The 16363-nt window shown below is 48.4% G+C and overlaps 1 protein-coding gene across 3 annotated transcripts in view; it reads left to right on the top strand.

Moving 5' to 3' along the window:
• The window catches only part of SORCS3 (sortilin related VPS10 domain containing receptor 3), a 530373-nt gene that overhangs the window by 436735 nt on the left and 77275 nt on the right, over positions 1–16363 (top strand). For all 3 annotated transcript variants that reach the window (XM_065552531.1, XM_005303514.5, XM_065552530.1), the window contains exons 9-13: positions 995–1174; positions 4767–4913; positions 5672–5774; positions 10970–11046; positions 11158–11249. In XM_065552531.1, coding sequence (XP_065408603.1) covers positions 995–1174; positions 4767–4913; positions 5672–5774; positions 10970–11046; positions 11158–11249 — 599 coding nt within the window. The remainder of the gene's footprint in view (positions 1–994; positions 1175–4766; positions 4914–5671; positions 5775–10969; positions 11047–11157; positions 11250–16363) is intronic.

Here is a 16363-nt window from a genome sequence, read left to right as displayed (position 1 = left end):
TGTAAACCTACAGTGCACTAGTGTGCCATGCCCTATCTGTCCCTGTGGACCCAGCTGCCATGCACTAGAATTTCCCTGGTTTACTTTAATTTGCCTGCTTTGAAATGGGAGTAGATCAGTGTGCACTAGGAAAATGTAGTGCATGATACCTGAGTCCACAGGGACAATCAGTGCATGGCACACTAATGCACTGTAGATTTGCCCCACACTGTTGGTTTAGATGAGCCCTGAGTGACCCCAACTTTGGCTGAGTTACCAGCGATGGCAAGGGTTAAATGGGCCTAGAGCCTGATCTGCCCTCTGAAATGTGGAAACATGCCCTCTCCAAGAGAATATTAAGCAACATCAGTGATGTTTGGAAAAATTCTTAGTATTAAACTAAAAGAGGGAGATTGGTGTTGGGCCATGAAGCCGTTCAGGTCTTGGCCACCAGCTGGAATCCAGCTCAGGTTGACGGGTGGCTGTTTGGTGGCCCACATGAAGTGAGCTAGTGGATCCCTAGGTTGGCAGTCTCAGGAGAGATGTGGTGGAGATTTGATCTCTTTCCATCCTCCTACAAGTGGTTCCCCTCCTGCTCAGGACTCAGGCCTATTGGCTTTTGTAGCGTGGGGGAAGCTAGCACTGCTGCTACTCTTGGTATACCTTATTCGGTGGACAAAGATAGGATTTCAGGCTACAGCTCATGAATCTTTCAGGCATGATAAAATTGACTTTCAAATTCATAAATAAAAAATGAAGCTGGATGGAACTCCTTGAAGCTACTGAGAACAAGGACTGCAGAGACCCTTCACCCACCCGGTGGCCATTGAAAAAGCCCCAGCAAAGTCACGTTGGTGGTAATTTATTGGCTTGGTCTAACGGAAAATTGTTTAACGTCTTCTATAACTCATGCTCCTTCTCAACTCTTTCATAAGTCACAGTAATTACTATGTGTCCCAAAGGGCAAAGAAATATAGAGATTCACGGTAATAGACCTTTTGTCTTCCTCTAATAGGACATGCATATTATTAGCACGGATGAGAATCAGGTGTTTGCAGCCGTGCAGGAGTGGAACCAGAACGATACGTACAACCTTTATATATCTGACACCCGAGGGGTCTACTTCACGCTGGCCTTGGAGAATGTGAAGAGCAGCCGGGGACTGGAGGGAAACATCATCATTGACCTTTATGAGGTATGTAGTCAAGATCACCTTGTAGGACCACCCCTGCATAAGACAGGAGTCATCTGCCAGTACAGATGTGTGTATAAACCTCTTAGCATCCTTCCAGGAATTTGGGGAATATCCCCCAGAATGAACACATGTTCTGCCCTCCCTGTGCACTAAAATGGAGCTGGTCCCTGAAGAACTCAACGTTTTATGCTGGACCAGCGCATGCCGGGATAGATGAAATGCATGCTGGGATAGATGTGGGCAGGGAATTTTGGGAGTTTGTTGCTTCCTCAATCATGTTATGTTGCAAATGAGGAAGAAAACAGTTTATTCATGTGAAGTACAAGATTCATATTTCCCCCAGATTCTCTGTCCCATCAAGCACAGATTCATCATGAAAAATGAAAGGCTATATTTTCATAAGCGCTCAGCGCTGGCCTAACTTGAGCTCCCTTTGACTACAGTGGGAGCAGAGTTAGGCCAACACTGAGCATTTTGGGAAACCCTGCCCAAGAGGTTCTGAAATCTGACTTTAACTCAGGTTGGGCAGCAAGAGGCACTTTTTCGTTTAATCTTGTCAAATCACATTGTTATTTGTAGATGTTATTTCTATTATTATCTGCATTGTCTGTGACCAGGATCCCATTGTGCTAGGCAGGGGCGCTGGAATAGCGGGAACCAGGAGGCCGGGACCCTCCCACTTTTTACTGGCAGAGGGGGTGGAGAGGAGCGAGTGGGAGGCAGGGTCTTGGGGGGAAGAGGCAACACAGGAGTGGAGTCTCCAGGGAAGAGGCAGTGGGGTCTTGGGGGAAGGGGCAGTGCGAGGGTGGGGCCTCTGGAGGAGTGGGTGGCGTGAGGGCGGGGGCTCAGGGAGAAGGGGCGGGGTGGGGCGGAGCCTCGGGGGTGGTGCAGCACGGGGACAGGGCCACAGTCCGAGCCCCTGTGCCCCACACACACACTTTTAGGACACTTCCACTGCTCCTAGTGCTAGGTATAAACACACAACAAAAAGGTGATCTCTGCCCCCCAAAGCTGGCAGTCTAAGATGAGAGACGGCAGGTGGATACTGAGAGCATAAGGCAGCATTGCGAAGATGAGAGACAGAGGAGAGAGGGTTTAACAGGGTTTAAAAGAGAACTGGATAAAGCCACGGAGGTTAAGTCCATTAATGGCTATTAGCCAGGATGGGTAAGGAATGGTGTCCCTAGCCTCTGTCTGTCAGAGGGTGGAGATGGATGGCAGGAGAGAGATCACTTGATCATTACCTGTTAGGTTCACTCCCTCTGGGGCACCTGGCATTGGCTACTGTCAGTAGACGGGATACTGGGCTGGATGGACCTTTGGTCTGACCCAATATGGCCGTTCTTATGCTTTTATGAGAGAATAAGGCAGCAGTGTTGGCCAGTACGCTAAGCAGTGTCTCAATGAACCAGCTGCCTGGCCATTGACAAGTTGTTGGTAAGCCTCATGACAAAGGATTGCAGCGGTGCCCAGAGGCTCCAATCAGAATAATTCCCCTTGGTACTCTGCGAGACAAGGGCTTGATCCTTCAGACGCTTGCACATGTGCCTAACTTTACTCTCTTGAGTAATCCCTGTGGACTGCTCACAGAAGCCCGGGTGCAGGAAAACACTTCAGCACGTATTTGAGCATTGCAACTTTGAGGGGATTTAAGCATGTCCTTAAAGTTAAGGATGTGCTTAAGCACCCTTGTGACTAGGGATGCTTTCCTGAATTGGAGCTAGAGAAAGGGACCACCTCATATGAGCAAAAGTGGCAAAATCTCAGGCTCTTAAATTACTGTCATTAAAAAAACAGATCCTGCATTCATCTGTTGAGGAAGAATTCCTCAGGAGATGAGAGAAAAATCCAGCGAGGAGTCTTTCAAGCAGCAATTTTGCATAGGATTTGATAGGATAGTATTGAATTCCCCTGTGGATTTTCAAAACAGGTCTCTATCTTTCATCAGATGATGTCAGCCGCTCTGCCAGGCAGTCGCTCTTGTAGGTTTCATTGAGATCTTTTACCTTTTGAGAGAGAGATTTCTCCTCATTCACCGAAGAGAGGCTGTTTATAAGGAATGCAGTCATCTGACTGCAGTGTAAATTACATTGCTGGACTACCTTCGCATTCCTGTTGGCGGAAAGTTCCTGGAGAGAGGTTTTTCTAAGAAGTCCTCCCCAAACAGCCTTGCCCTGTTTGCAGCCTGCGCACCGCACCTTGTGCAAGGCTGAGCCTATGGTCCCAATCTCACTCTCAAAGATCCTTTCCCTGCTCAAGATGGTCAGTATCACTGTGAGGCACGTTGGCAGCGCAGTGCGGGGAATCGTGCACCATAGAATCATAGAATCATAGAATATCAGAGTTGGAAGGGACCTCAAGAGGTCATCTAGTCCAACCCCCTGCTCAAAGCAGGACCAATTCCCAGCTAAATCATCCCAGCCAGGGCTTTGTCAAGCCGGGCCTTAAAAACCTCCAAGGAAGGAGACTCCACCACCTCCCTAGGTAACGCATTCCAGTGTTTCACCACCCTCCTAGTGAAATAGTTTTTCCTGATATCCAACCTGGACCTCCCCCACTGCAACTTGAGTGCAGGCTGGCTGTGCCCCCACTGCAACTTGACCGCTGCTGGCTGTGCCGTAGCTGGCCTGTGAATACAGAGAGGACATTCGTTCCCAAGCCTGTCTATCAAAAGAATTGTTTCCTTTATCTTGGAGGGGAATTCCAAAGCCTGGCCAGGTGCTGATGCGCGGGGGGTGGAGTGCTGCTGTTTTTATGTATTATTTGTATTGCCAGAGCATCCAGGAGACCCAGGAATGGACCATGAGCCCGTTGTGCTAGGTGCTGTACAAACACAGAACAAAGACAGTCCCTACCCCCAAGGGGCTTACAAGCAAAGTAATGGAAACCCGCTCCCAGGACTCAGAACTAGCGGCTGGAATAGCCATTGTGTCTCCTTTCACAGGGCACATCTACATACCTAATGCTCTGTATGGGCTAGCGTAGACAAGGTGGCTTGACTCCAGCTAGCCCTGGTAACAATAGCAGTGAAGACTACACAGAGCAGGTTTCAGCGTGGATAGTGTAAGCCCAGCACGGCCCTTGGGTATGTGCTGGACTCAGCTACGTTAGTTGGTGTGCAGCTTTTGCCATGTAGACATATCCTGTATAAGGGGCCCTGCAGGCTCCCCCAGCCATTAGTAGTGTGGTCTGGGAGTGTATTCCCCCTCGCACCAGTACATCTGCAGACATACCCACAGATCCCCAAGCCTGCTCATATTCCTCTGTAGCCTGCCCATCCTGCCACCCTCTCTGCTGCCATGCAGGGAGATCCAACAGAGGTGGGCAGCTTGAAAGGGGCGTGTACCTCCTGAGCATCCCTCACCCCGCCTTCCTCTTGCATACTGAGATTGCAACAGTCCCTTAGCGGCCATGTCGACACCTTCCAGACTTGCCCTCATTAGAAATAATGCAATTGATTTTTTTTCCCCCTGTTCTTCTAGTGGTAGCATGGCCTTTTTGCAGAGAGCTCGCCCTCCTGAGAGTCCCGGATGGAGCCTTATTCTTGCCTGTTCGCCCGATGTGGTTTTCCATCTCTCTCCATTTTTCCTAGGTAGCAGGGATCAAAGGCATATTCCTGGCTAATAAGAAGATAGAGGACCAGATAAAGACTTTCATCACCTACAACAAGGGCAGAGACTGGCGCTTGCTGCAGGCTCCAGACACCGATCTGAGAGGGGGTCCTCTACACTGCCAGCTGGTCAGTGGCCGAACTTTTCCAATGTGGAATTGACAAACCATTCCGGGCTTCGTCCTTTAGCCCCCATGCAGGCAAAGCCCCTACTGAAGCCAATGGCATTCTGGCCGGCATGAGGACTGCAGGATCAAATGCTCCGAAATGGAACCCCGTTTAGCAGCTGGATCCTCAACTGGTGTAAACCGACGTCGCTCCACTGCGGTCAGTGAACCCACATCGATTTGCACAAGCTGAGGATCTGGCCCAACGTATTTCAAAGGAATCGGGTCCCAATGTTTCCCTGTTTGTTTCCTGTCTGGTTTTGCACGACTGGGTACTGAGGAAGTTAAGTCCGTTTCTGTTCTCATAAATACATAGATTGTAAAGCCAGACAGGATCATGGTTATCCTGTTGTCTGACCTTCTGGATCACACAGGCTGGAGAATTTGAAATTTGAAAAGATCTGACAGGGAGCTGCATGAGACCACCATATTGATTTTAAAAAACAACAACAAAACCCAAGCGTGAACTCCCCTTCCCGTGATTCAGCAGAACTGTTCCTCTTTTGCATGCAATTCATTTCTTTTTTTGGAGTGAGGAGGAAATATATAACACAACATACACACTTTTCTGTGTGACTGAGACCTCTCGTGGCTAAGGGGGCCATTTTTAGAAGCATATTGGCATAACTAGCCAGCACTCAGAAGCTGATCGCTCACTCTTTCTCTGATCTTGGTTTTTGTGTATTAAAGATTATTCTCTCCACTTCCTCCCCTCGGCAGCCTTTTTGTTCCTTGCACCTGCATTTGCAAATCTCAGAGAATCCATACACATCAGGAAGTATCTCCAGCAAGGAGACGGCTCCCGGGCTTGTGGTGGCTACAGGTATCAATTTTGTCTGTGCTTTCCCCCTGTTCAGCCATACCTTACCTAGACTCCTTCAGGAGAGCTACTAAACTATTGCTGCTTTTAGCTGTTCAGTGGCTTGCAATGTCAAAGATTATCTTGGCTGGGTGGGGGGTATGGATTAGTGAGCCGAGGGAAGGTGAGGCTGACAAGGAACCATGAGGAATGTATTTTGTCACATAGCTGTGAAGTTTTTCAGGTGGGTATGGGCGTCCTGTATGTGACATGCATATGCCTGTCCATGTGTGGTGTGTATCTGTGCTCGTGTGATTGTGTAGATATGACACCGGGCCTCAGACTTCTCTCATTTGCACCAGATTTACACCGATGCCACTCCATTGGCTTTAGAGGAGTTATTCTTCATTTACGCCCAAGTGAGCGAGAGGAGAATCAGGCTCGCACGCTGGGCCAGATTTTTGGCTGGCATAAATGATTGGCCCCAGCAGAGGATCTGGCCCAGTGTAACTGAGAGGCTATTGTTATGAAGTTAGAGATTTGCAGTGACATTCTATCTGTGCCGCACACTTAATGAACCACCTTGGCCCTGGGTGGTTCATTCTGTGTGGTTGCTCTGCGCTGGTGCTTTGGCAGATTGCAAGGCTTTCATGACAGCCTGTTGGAATCTTGAATGCCACCGACTGGCCGACCCATTGTAATTCATCTGACAACCATCGCAGCCCCGTTTTGTTTTCATTTGCCCGCTCACAGTAGGCGGCCTAATCAGGATGGACGTAAGACTTGAAGCTCCCACAATGCTTAGCTCTGTGGGAACTGTTTGGGGGGGTAACAAAGCGCTTTCGGAATGACTGTCACTGGGGAGGGCTTGCAAATGCAGTAGAAAAAGCTGCTATTTAATTTCACACACATGCTAGCAGTTTAATGTACTTTTTTTTACCTAGGGACCCATAGCGGAACCCTCCCTCATGCTGGCTAATCCTTACTCACTTGAGTAGTCCTGTTGCCTGTGATGGGATTACTCAGTGAGTAAGGGCCCATAGCAGTCATACTACAGTGAATTGCAATATCTGTCCATAATGTAGTTTAGTCCTAGTTGTTTCTGGCTGTTACACCCTGAGCAGGTTTTATGGGGTTAATTGTAGCTTTAGCTTGCAGTTGTTTCATTTTAGCACGTCATCAGTGTGAATTTGCACTGGGGTAAGCAGTGTGTCCTGCTCCCTCCCTCCCCGGCACTACAGACCACGGAGGTCGGTGGCTGCTTTCACAATTTGCTCCCACCTCTTTCTATCAAGGGCATTATTTTTCCTATTAATGGTAATACAAGGAAGTGTGTCTGGGCTCTTGTTTTATCCCCGGTGTTTCCCCTTCATCCCCCTGTTGGTGGGAGCTGGGGGCAGATGAGGGATGTGTACACCAGCTGTTGGATAAAATCAGAGTGCTATTGTACTCAAGCATTAGTCCAAATTCAAACAGACCTTTGACCCACTCTAACTAATCTATAAAATTCAGAATTTCATCTAAACACCCCAGGAAGTTCCAGGAAGTTCAGTTGCAGGAAGTTGGTTCAGATCCATTTCTTCTCTTTCTTCTGTTTGTCTCCATTCTCGTGCACTTCTGTGCTTCTCTATTCCAGCCGGCACTGGAAATTGAACCAAAATCCGGAGCGAGAGCATGCTCCTGCAATATTTATGGACATTTAGCAAGGAAGGTACTGCGTGTTTTGCAAAAGATCCTCTCCTCAAGATTTCTAGCTCAGTGTTCCAGATTGAAGAGGTTCAGGTTATTTGGGTTAAACATCCCAACTTTGCAAAGTTTATCCAAACTAAACTGTCAGGTGCTGGCAGCTCACAGCGAGTGTGTATAAACGGTCATGGCTCATACAGTTCTTAAAGTGGCCTTTATTCTTGACTACTGAACTCTCTAGGAAGCAGAGAAGATGCCAGCGGCAGCAAGAGAATGAGGTCGTAGGCAATGGTCTAGATTACTAGACAAGGAGTTTCTTTTCAAGCTGTCACTGCACGAGATGAAAGCTTCACTTGTATAACACTTAACCTTTAAAAGGCAGAGCCATCATTTCTGTGTTGCTGCCTTGTGCAATAAAAGGCTTAACCTGGTGGGAATTGGCACATCTGTTTCTGTTAAGCACGGTCAACAGCTGCACTGTATCAGCACAGACTATCCAGATTACCCATCACAAACTTAGCCTCATAGGTCTTGTCTTTGCTCTGCTTCCCTGGGAAAGCTCCCACTCTTTCACTACCACTGTGGCAGCTCCACCAGTAATAATAATGGTGGGAGCGCTAGCCTGGATATAAGATCATTGGTCTGACTCTTTAACAGAGAAGAGACACGTATCTTAAACTGCAGCAAGGGAGGTCTAGGTTGGACATTAGGAAAAAGTTCCTAACTGTCAGGGTGGTTAAACACTGGAATAAATTGCCTAGGGAGGTTGTGGAATCTCCATCTCTGGAGATATTTAAGAGTAGGTTAGATAAATGTCTATCAGGGATGGTCTAGACGGTATTTGGTCCTGCCATGCGGGCAGGAGACTGGACTCGATGACCTCTCGAGGTCCCTTCCAGCCCTAGAATCTATGAATCAGCGTCTCGTTCCACGCTTGTCAGGACCAAGGGTCTGATCCAAATTGTATTGAAATCAATGGAAGTCTTTCAGTTGACTTCAGTGGTCCAAATGAGGCTAAAAGGGAGAAAGAAGGGATTCATGTATCAGGGCTATAGAGACAAAACTATCTGGAAATGGTAGTGATGGAGTTCCAGCAAGCAAGAACTCACTTCTCTTTGCTACCAGCCATAAACCCCAGTTGGACAGTTGGTTTCCAGACCTCGAGGCTTAGAGATGAAAATGGCAATAGCAAAACGTGATTCACTATGGCAGTTCCTATAAAGAAGGTGTCTGAATGTCAAGCTTCAGGGCATAAGCCAACCTCTGACTCTTGGGGGTGAAGAGAAAACTTTCCCTATGGGCAAGTCAACCCAAAACTTCCTATTTCAGGGTTTCTTCTACTTTCAGTTGAAGCAGCTAGCACTGGCCACTCTTGGTGGTCACAGGACAGTGGAGGAGATGAGTGGTTCTCAAACTGGGTTGTGACACCGTTTTAATGGGCTCACCGGGGTGGCATTAGACTTGCTGGGGCGGAAGCTGAAGCCTGAGCCCCATTGCCCAGGGCTGAAGCCGAAGCCCCATGGCTTCCACCCTGGGTGATGGGGCTCAGGATACAGACCCCTCCACCTGGAGACGAAGCTCTTGGGCGTTGGCTTTGCCCCCTCACCCGAGGTGGTGGGGCTTGGGCTTTGGCAAGGCTTGGGTGGGCTCTGGCTTCCATCCCCGCTCCTGGGGTCGTGTAGTAATTTTTGTTGTCAGAAGGGGGTCACAGAGCAATGAAGTCTGAGAACGCCTGGAGCAGATGGACCAAAGGACTAAGGGAGTGTCGTAATTCCTGTGTTCCTAATACTGATACCAAAACCTTTCTTGAATCACCTCGTATCGGGCGCAACCCTGTTCCTCAGGTTTTATTTTTGGAAACAGGAGTGTCACAACAACTTGGCGAGTTATATAGTCTCTGATGCTGATGGGAGCTTGTCAAGATGCATCTGGGCTTTAATTCCTCATGTTCTATCATTAAATGTCAGGAGCGCAATTAACATTTTCATTAGTCTGTTTTTATTGTGCTCCTATTGAGTCTACAGATGTGTAGGAGTGAATCTTCCCTTCTTACTGTTTTTAGTGGAAAAATATTAGCTCCCTTAGAAAAAAAATCAGGAAAATTATGCCCTAGTTTAAAAATATCTTAGCTGTAGGAAGAGGGAATTTTATGGATCAGTGGATAAGGAATATGCTGTGGAGTCTTTCATCCATTGGTTCAACCCCCAACAGTGTTCATATTATCTGTGAGTCATTACCATTTGAGGGCCTTTCAGTGGTATATGTGACTGAGTTAGTTCCCTCTGTCTACTTTGTAGGGTACAGACACCCATGCTACAGAAACCCGACGGGCACAGACTAGCAATCTTCTTGGCAGGAAAGCCAGATAACTGTGTGGAGTCTGAACAGAAAGTTTATTCTGGAAGCTGGTTCCTCCAGGGTAATGGGAAGATAGGGTAACTTACACACTGCTACTTTGGACAAGAAGAAGACTTCAGTCTCCAGGGCTATCAGGGTGGTAATCTCCATCAGCACTGAATTAACAAAATAAAAATGCACACAGGCAAAACCTGTCCATTTCTGCTCACACTAAAATGTGCCCAGTTTCTGATCAAGAAGAACAGTCACCGTTGTCTAAGACATTGCTGTGGTCTGATCATTATTACCTTTATTGCCAGCTCATTTGGTCCTGGGTCGTACTTTACATCCTAGCTCCACCAAGGTGTAGTTCATATCAGAAACAGGCCAACCCTTGACAGGGAGATATTGGTAATTTCACCATAAGCCTCATCTGTTAGGCTTCACCACAAGCCACTAGTGAACGCAGCAGGAGGTGCTGTTTGCTAGGTGCCCTGCTTCTGAGATCAGTACGTTGGTCCCTTTGTTTTTTGGAAGAATCCTGTGGTGCACTCTGAACCCCACTGAAATCAACGGGAGTTTCACCATTGACTCCAATGGGACCAGGAGTTCACCCTTGAACTCCAGCTCTGATGAGGTGAAGGCAGTATGAATAATTGGATTTGGGTCATGTGCATTTGCCTTTTCGCTCGAATTTGCATGAGAAATGGTGATAGGAAGAATTAAATGTTTCCATGTCAAAATACTGCAAACACTAGGAGAATGCAGAGGCATGCTTTGGTGCAAAATTTTCAGAAAAATGACTGATTTGCATACACAGTTGTCACGATTGCAACCATGGAACATAATAGACATGCGGTTGTGTTTGTATTTTCCTTAAAATGTTGGCCTCAACATGGAGCAGTCCAGACATGTGTATCTCATGTTGTTGCAAATGCACAGTGTGTCACTTGGAGTAAAAGCAAACCAGTGAAGCAGTCTTTCTCAGCTATTTACTTTAAAACATTTTACTATTTTACTGTTTGCAATGTTCTTCTATCTTAATCCTTCCACCTCCCTTCCATGGTGGTGTTATATAATCCTGGAATTAAGACAACAAAAAACTTTGGTTAAACCAGTTACCCCTGATTTCCTGCAAAAATGTGATTTCCCTGCTCCTGCCACACAAGAACTTATGAAATCTACTTGTGTTTCAGGCAACGTTGGCTCTGAACTCTCATATACCGATATCAGCACGTTCATATCTTCTGATGCCGGAAACTCATGGAGACAGGTACAGTCATATGTGGGGAAAGGGAGCTGTGTGCCTTTTGCAAACCTTTCCAGCTGCTCTCTGGGCCTCAAATGGCTTGAAAAGCTCACACTATACCTGACTTGTTTCCAGATCTTCGAGGAAGAATACAATGTGTGGTATCTCGACTGGGGTGGGGCACTTGTGGCCATGAAGCACACGTCAATGCCTATCCGGCATTTGTGGTAAGGCTGTTTCCCTAGCTTTGAGAATATTCGGGGGGGCGCTAAACTGGAATTGTCCAAAATATAATTAAGATATCTCAGTTCTGGAGTGGATCCTTCTCCCTCCTGCTGGTTGTGCAGTATAGGTACCCAGAACACTAAGGAGCAGATCAAATAATCTCTTGTTCAGAGCACTTTGTGGTGGCCCACAGAAGGCTGGGGAAATCACATGATTCTGGTCCTTCATTTTGTCACTACCTGCTTTCAACGGGCATTTAAGTTTGAGGCCTCCTGAGTTACACACTTTGGGTCAGATTTTCTGACAAGTTTGGCTCTCCATTAGGTAGCAAAGTAAGTGACCAGATGTAAAAAAAAAAGAAACAAACATCATGTTGGGAGCTGAGCTCTTATGAACATTCTTCCCTGAGTGACATCCTGCGCAGCCTCGTTGATTACAATGGGTGTTGGTTGCAATGTCCATGTATAATTTGGCCAGCAGTTGCAGGGGATTACTCAAAAGGATACTTTTTTATTGGTGTGGGTGTGTGTCAGCACTGGGGCGAGGAAGAGGGGTTTGCGGGTGATAATAAAGAAGGCCAAGAGGATGGATAACATGTGTATGGGAGGGAAGGAAGGATTACCAGATGGTGGAGGAGCAAAGGGAGCAGGGACCAGATGGGACAAGGAGTTGGAGTGAAGAACAGAAGGAGACAGTGTGATTGACTTGATGCAAAAAGGACAACACATTCATCTCATGAAAAACTGACAGAAATACAGAGATACTTTGCTAATGTTACTAGCCCCATTAAAGATCCCGCTGCAGTTGCCAGAGAGAGAGATTGGTGAGCACAAATGGGATCGGGAGCTCAGGGTGGGTTTTGAGAAGATTGCTTTGTTCAAGATGTAGTTCTCCCTCAGAAGAAGTTTGAGAAGCCTGTGCACTAGAGACACCACCCAAACCATCTCCTCCACCCACTGAACTTCAGGGGAGTTGGGATGTAGGTCTGAACTTCACAGTTGGCCTCATGACTACAGGACTTGACGCTGTAACGGGCTGAACTTCCTCCGCTCCCGCTGAGATTAACAGGCGTTCAAGGCGCTCAGCATCTCAGTGCATGGAATCTACCGTGAGGCAAACCAAACTCCTAGTGCAGAACCTCCACCAGAATTTGGGTGAGCGGGATATGGTTCAGAACTTTAAAGCCGCCCTATTTTTTAACCTAGCGATGTGCATGACAAAGAGATGTCAGGGTTGATGTATTTTCAAGCCGTGAGCCTGAATGTCTCCTTTTGAAGCTGGAGCCCTCCTGAACTTTTAATTGAACAAGCATACAATAATTATATGCATTACACATTAGAGTGCACTTGCTCTAAGGATGTGTGGGGGCAGCAGGCTCAGTGCCTGCAGTAGACGAGTGGAATTGCTGACTGCTTTCTAAATTAGCATCACCTTCTATCTGTATCTTGGGTGATGTCGGAGCATGGCTAATGGACTGACCTGCCCAACTTCTGAAGTTGTTACAGAAATTATCTTCAAAACTGAGGTTCCTATTCTTCTGTGAATGAGACCCCTCTCTTCTGATCGCTGACAAGCACTCTCGTCTCCAGACGCAGCACAAGCAGAAGAGGAAATAGAGCTTTCGGTCAAATAAAAGAGGAAAGTAACGGTGTTTGGCCGCAATAATGAGATGCTAAGGCCTCTCCCACTTGATTCATTAATACAGAGAATCCTTCAGTTAAGTAACATCCGGGCAGAAGCCAGGGGATTCCAGGCTCAAGCTAAGCCGTTGTCCTTCACACCATGATGTTTCAGGGATGCACCTTACAAGATCAGTGATGGTTGCCTCTTCACCTCAAAGCCTTACATCCTTCCTTGCCACAACCAGGCAAATGGCGCTATAATAACTTCCACTAGAGGTTTCCAGTAGGGTTTGAACCTTCTCCATCAAAGCACACAGTTCTACCGCTTGAACTAAAGGAGTAACTCATTAGCTTCGCAGCAGTAGCAGACTGTTATTATCTCTGTGGGGTAGCCACAAGAGATGGATGCAACACACACTTTACAAGCAAGTTACACTCCTGTCACACAGAGAAAACAATATGCAGTGAGCTCAGATTCAATTCTGTTTTTTCTCTCTTCTTTCTGGCTAGTAACAAGCCAAATATTCTGAAGGGGCTAGAATTTTTCTAAGATCTTGTCAGCATAAGGAGTAGGATGGTCCAGTGGGTTAAGCCGAAATCAACCCCCCCAACCAGGTCCTAATCCAGGTTTTGCCGCCGATTCACTGTGTGACCACGAGCGAGTCATTTCACCTGGTTGTGCCTTGGTTTTCCCATTTGTGAAATGGGCACGCTGAACAACGCCCTGCTTTGTAATGCGCTGTAAGCGGCTGGAATACCTCATCAGCACCTAACTGGTTGCAGCAGGCAAGGCCTGAACCAAACCCCTGTGAAGGCAGTGGAGTGCCACGTGGACGCAGGGCTCACTGCAGGATTGGGGCCGGAGCATTTGCATATGCTCATGGCCACTTAGAGGCCAGATTCTGACATGTTTGCTCACACTGGCCACGCTTTCCATAACGGGTGGTTTATAAAGGATTCCTAAGTGAGCAATTGCCGTTACAAGCCAGTGGCAGGAGCAGCCTGTGTTCTAGAAGGTTCTAAGGACACCAGTAGATGGTTCTAAGGGAGCCGGACAGGGGTAAGGGGGCTGAAGCTGGGGGCAGGTCTGAGGCTGGGGCCGGGAACAGAGCAGTGGCCAGGGGCTGAGGCTGGGAGCAGGGCCAGGAGCAGAGTCTCTGGTGCTGGGCTGGCAGCCGGGCCCCCTGGCACGGGGTTTGGAGCAGGGACCCCAGTAGTGGGCACCCCGGGTGTGAGGGTCAACAGCCGGGACTCCAGGAGCTGGTCCAGCAGCCAGGATCCCGCGTGGGGGGCCAGGAGCGGAGTCTCATGTAAAACCTGGCCTCACAGCCCAAGTTCCCGAGCCTATGCTTCTGCCAATCATTTGTTAACCCCTTATAAATTCGTTAACCGCTTCCTAGACAGCATAACCCTCAAATTGAAAGGGGTCTCACTCCACGAGCGCTCCTAGTGACTTGCTGAGTGAGGTGCTACTCAGCGAGAGAGACGCTATCAGATTCTGGCCCTAGGTTCCTGGGAGAAGAGCTGTGGAGGCTAAGGGACAATGCTGAGCAAATGGGGATGAACTGGCCATGAATAAATTTAATCTGGAAATTAGAAGACAGTTTCTAACCATTGGAGGAGTGAGGTTCTGGAACAGCCTCCCACCAGGAAGAGTGGTGGAAACAACCTCACTAATTTTAATCTGGAGTGTGATACCTGCATGACGTGGATGATATGCCATAGCAGGGGACAGGATCTGATGACCCAGGAAGTCCCTTCCAGTCCTGCGTTCCTAGGGCTATGTGTGTGGGCAAATATTTGATTTGTGCACGGATTCATCAAGGGAGCTTGGCGCACACGCTGTTTGGCTCGTGCAAGTGCCTGTGAATGTCTGGCCCACTCTATTGCCTAGGTATTTAGAGTTGTCGCTGACAAACTCTAACAGGTCCTTCCAAATTATACCTTTAGGGCTTTTGAACTTGCATCATCTTGACTCAGTAGGCACCTGCTACAAGAGAAGAGCCATCTTGATTAAAGTATACATGGAAATCTGTTAGTTCTCAAGCTGGGACGGCGTACAATAAGTTTCATCCCGGAGAAAAGAGGGTTTGATAATTGAAAAGCTGAGAGAACTTTAATGAAGCCTGCTGTTCCCCTGAAATTGAAATGCTAGTTAGATAAGTATGCAGACCGAACAGCATACAAATGCTTAGGGATATGGGGAGATACATACATTTAAATAAATAGATTTCTGAAGGATAAACTCTTTGCATGCGATTCTCCCACAGCATTTTCTCTTTGGTCTGCACGCTTTCTCCTGTGCCAGATGCTGTTTTGTGTATCTGTAGCACTAAGGCAGAGGTCCCCAAACTTTTCAGGGTCATGCCCCCCCTTACGCCTGTCCGTGCCTCTGCCCCTCCCCCCCGGAGCCAGGGCTGGGAGTGGGCACACGGATGCCCCTTGGACAGGGGCAAGGGGTCTGAGGCTGGGGCCGCAGCTGGGGCCAGGGCTGTGGCTGGGGGAGGGACCAGAGTAGAGCTGGGAAGCGGAGCAGAGCTGGGTGGTGCTCCCTCCCTGCCTCCTGTGGAGGTTGTCCTGGGTCCACCATGCCCCCCCACCCGAACGTTCCTCTGCATTCCCCTATGGGGCTGCGCCCCACAGTTTGGGGGCCACCGCGCTAAGGGGAAGATCTCAGTAATGTGCCTCATGGGGGTAAATCCAGTCCATTCCTCTGTGTTTGCATAGGGTCCTGGTTTCACTGGGACCAGTGTGCTCCACGATGGGGAGCAGGAGCTCAAGAGGGGAGCTCTGCATACTGTGAGGCATGGTTCCCAGGGGTGGGGGGCTGGGCTGCCTGTAGGCCTCATCCCCAGCCTTTTGGAATCAATGGAAAGGCCCATTGCCTTTGGATCAGGCCCAATGGGCCATCTTCAGGGTAGGGATTTGGGATGTGGTGGGATTCAGCAGCCCTGGGCCTGAGTCCACTGCCGCCCTGCCTGTCAATGCAGCCTCACCGCCCCTACCATGATGGGATCCCGGCCTGTGACTGGGCTCCTAGGAGCGACTGAAGTACAAATCGTTAATCATCTGTCCTGCTCCTCCCTGGCGTCAGTGGGGAGGAGTCTAACCCCTGCCAAACCCCTTCCACCAAACCCCGCAACTCAGGCAGAGCAGGAGCTGGGGGCTCTCCATCTCTTCCTTCCTCACCTGTTGGAGATCCTGTGCTGGTTCCAGCGGGAGTTTGGCTGGATGTTGACAGGGCAACACAGGGTTTGACACTGTCCATTCTGGACTGAAAAACCTAAACGGAGCATTTCATCCCCTCTCTATCTCAAATATTATATCCCCCTTCAAAATAATCGGTGTGATGTGATGGGTGCTCCTCTTTGCTGACGCTGGGGTTTAAACCAGTGACCTCCTCTGCTAAGAGCTCCAGTCTGTACAGCAGGAGCTAAAAAGCCGGGCTCTGTAGATGAGACCCTTCTCCTCTATGGATTGGGCACCAAGGGACA

This window comes from Chrysemys picta, chromosome 7 (assembly GCF_011386835.1).
Source record: "Chrysemys picta bellii isolate R12L10 chromosome 7, ASM1138683v2, whole genome shotgun sequence".
In the NCBI taxonomy this organism is placed as follows: domain Eukaryota; kingdom Metazoa; phylum Chordata; order Testudines; family Emydidae; genus Chrysemys; species Chrysemys picta.
The sequence above is the reverse complement of the archived record's forward strand: the minus strand, read 5'-3'. Positions and strand labels throughout refer to the sequence as shown.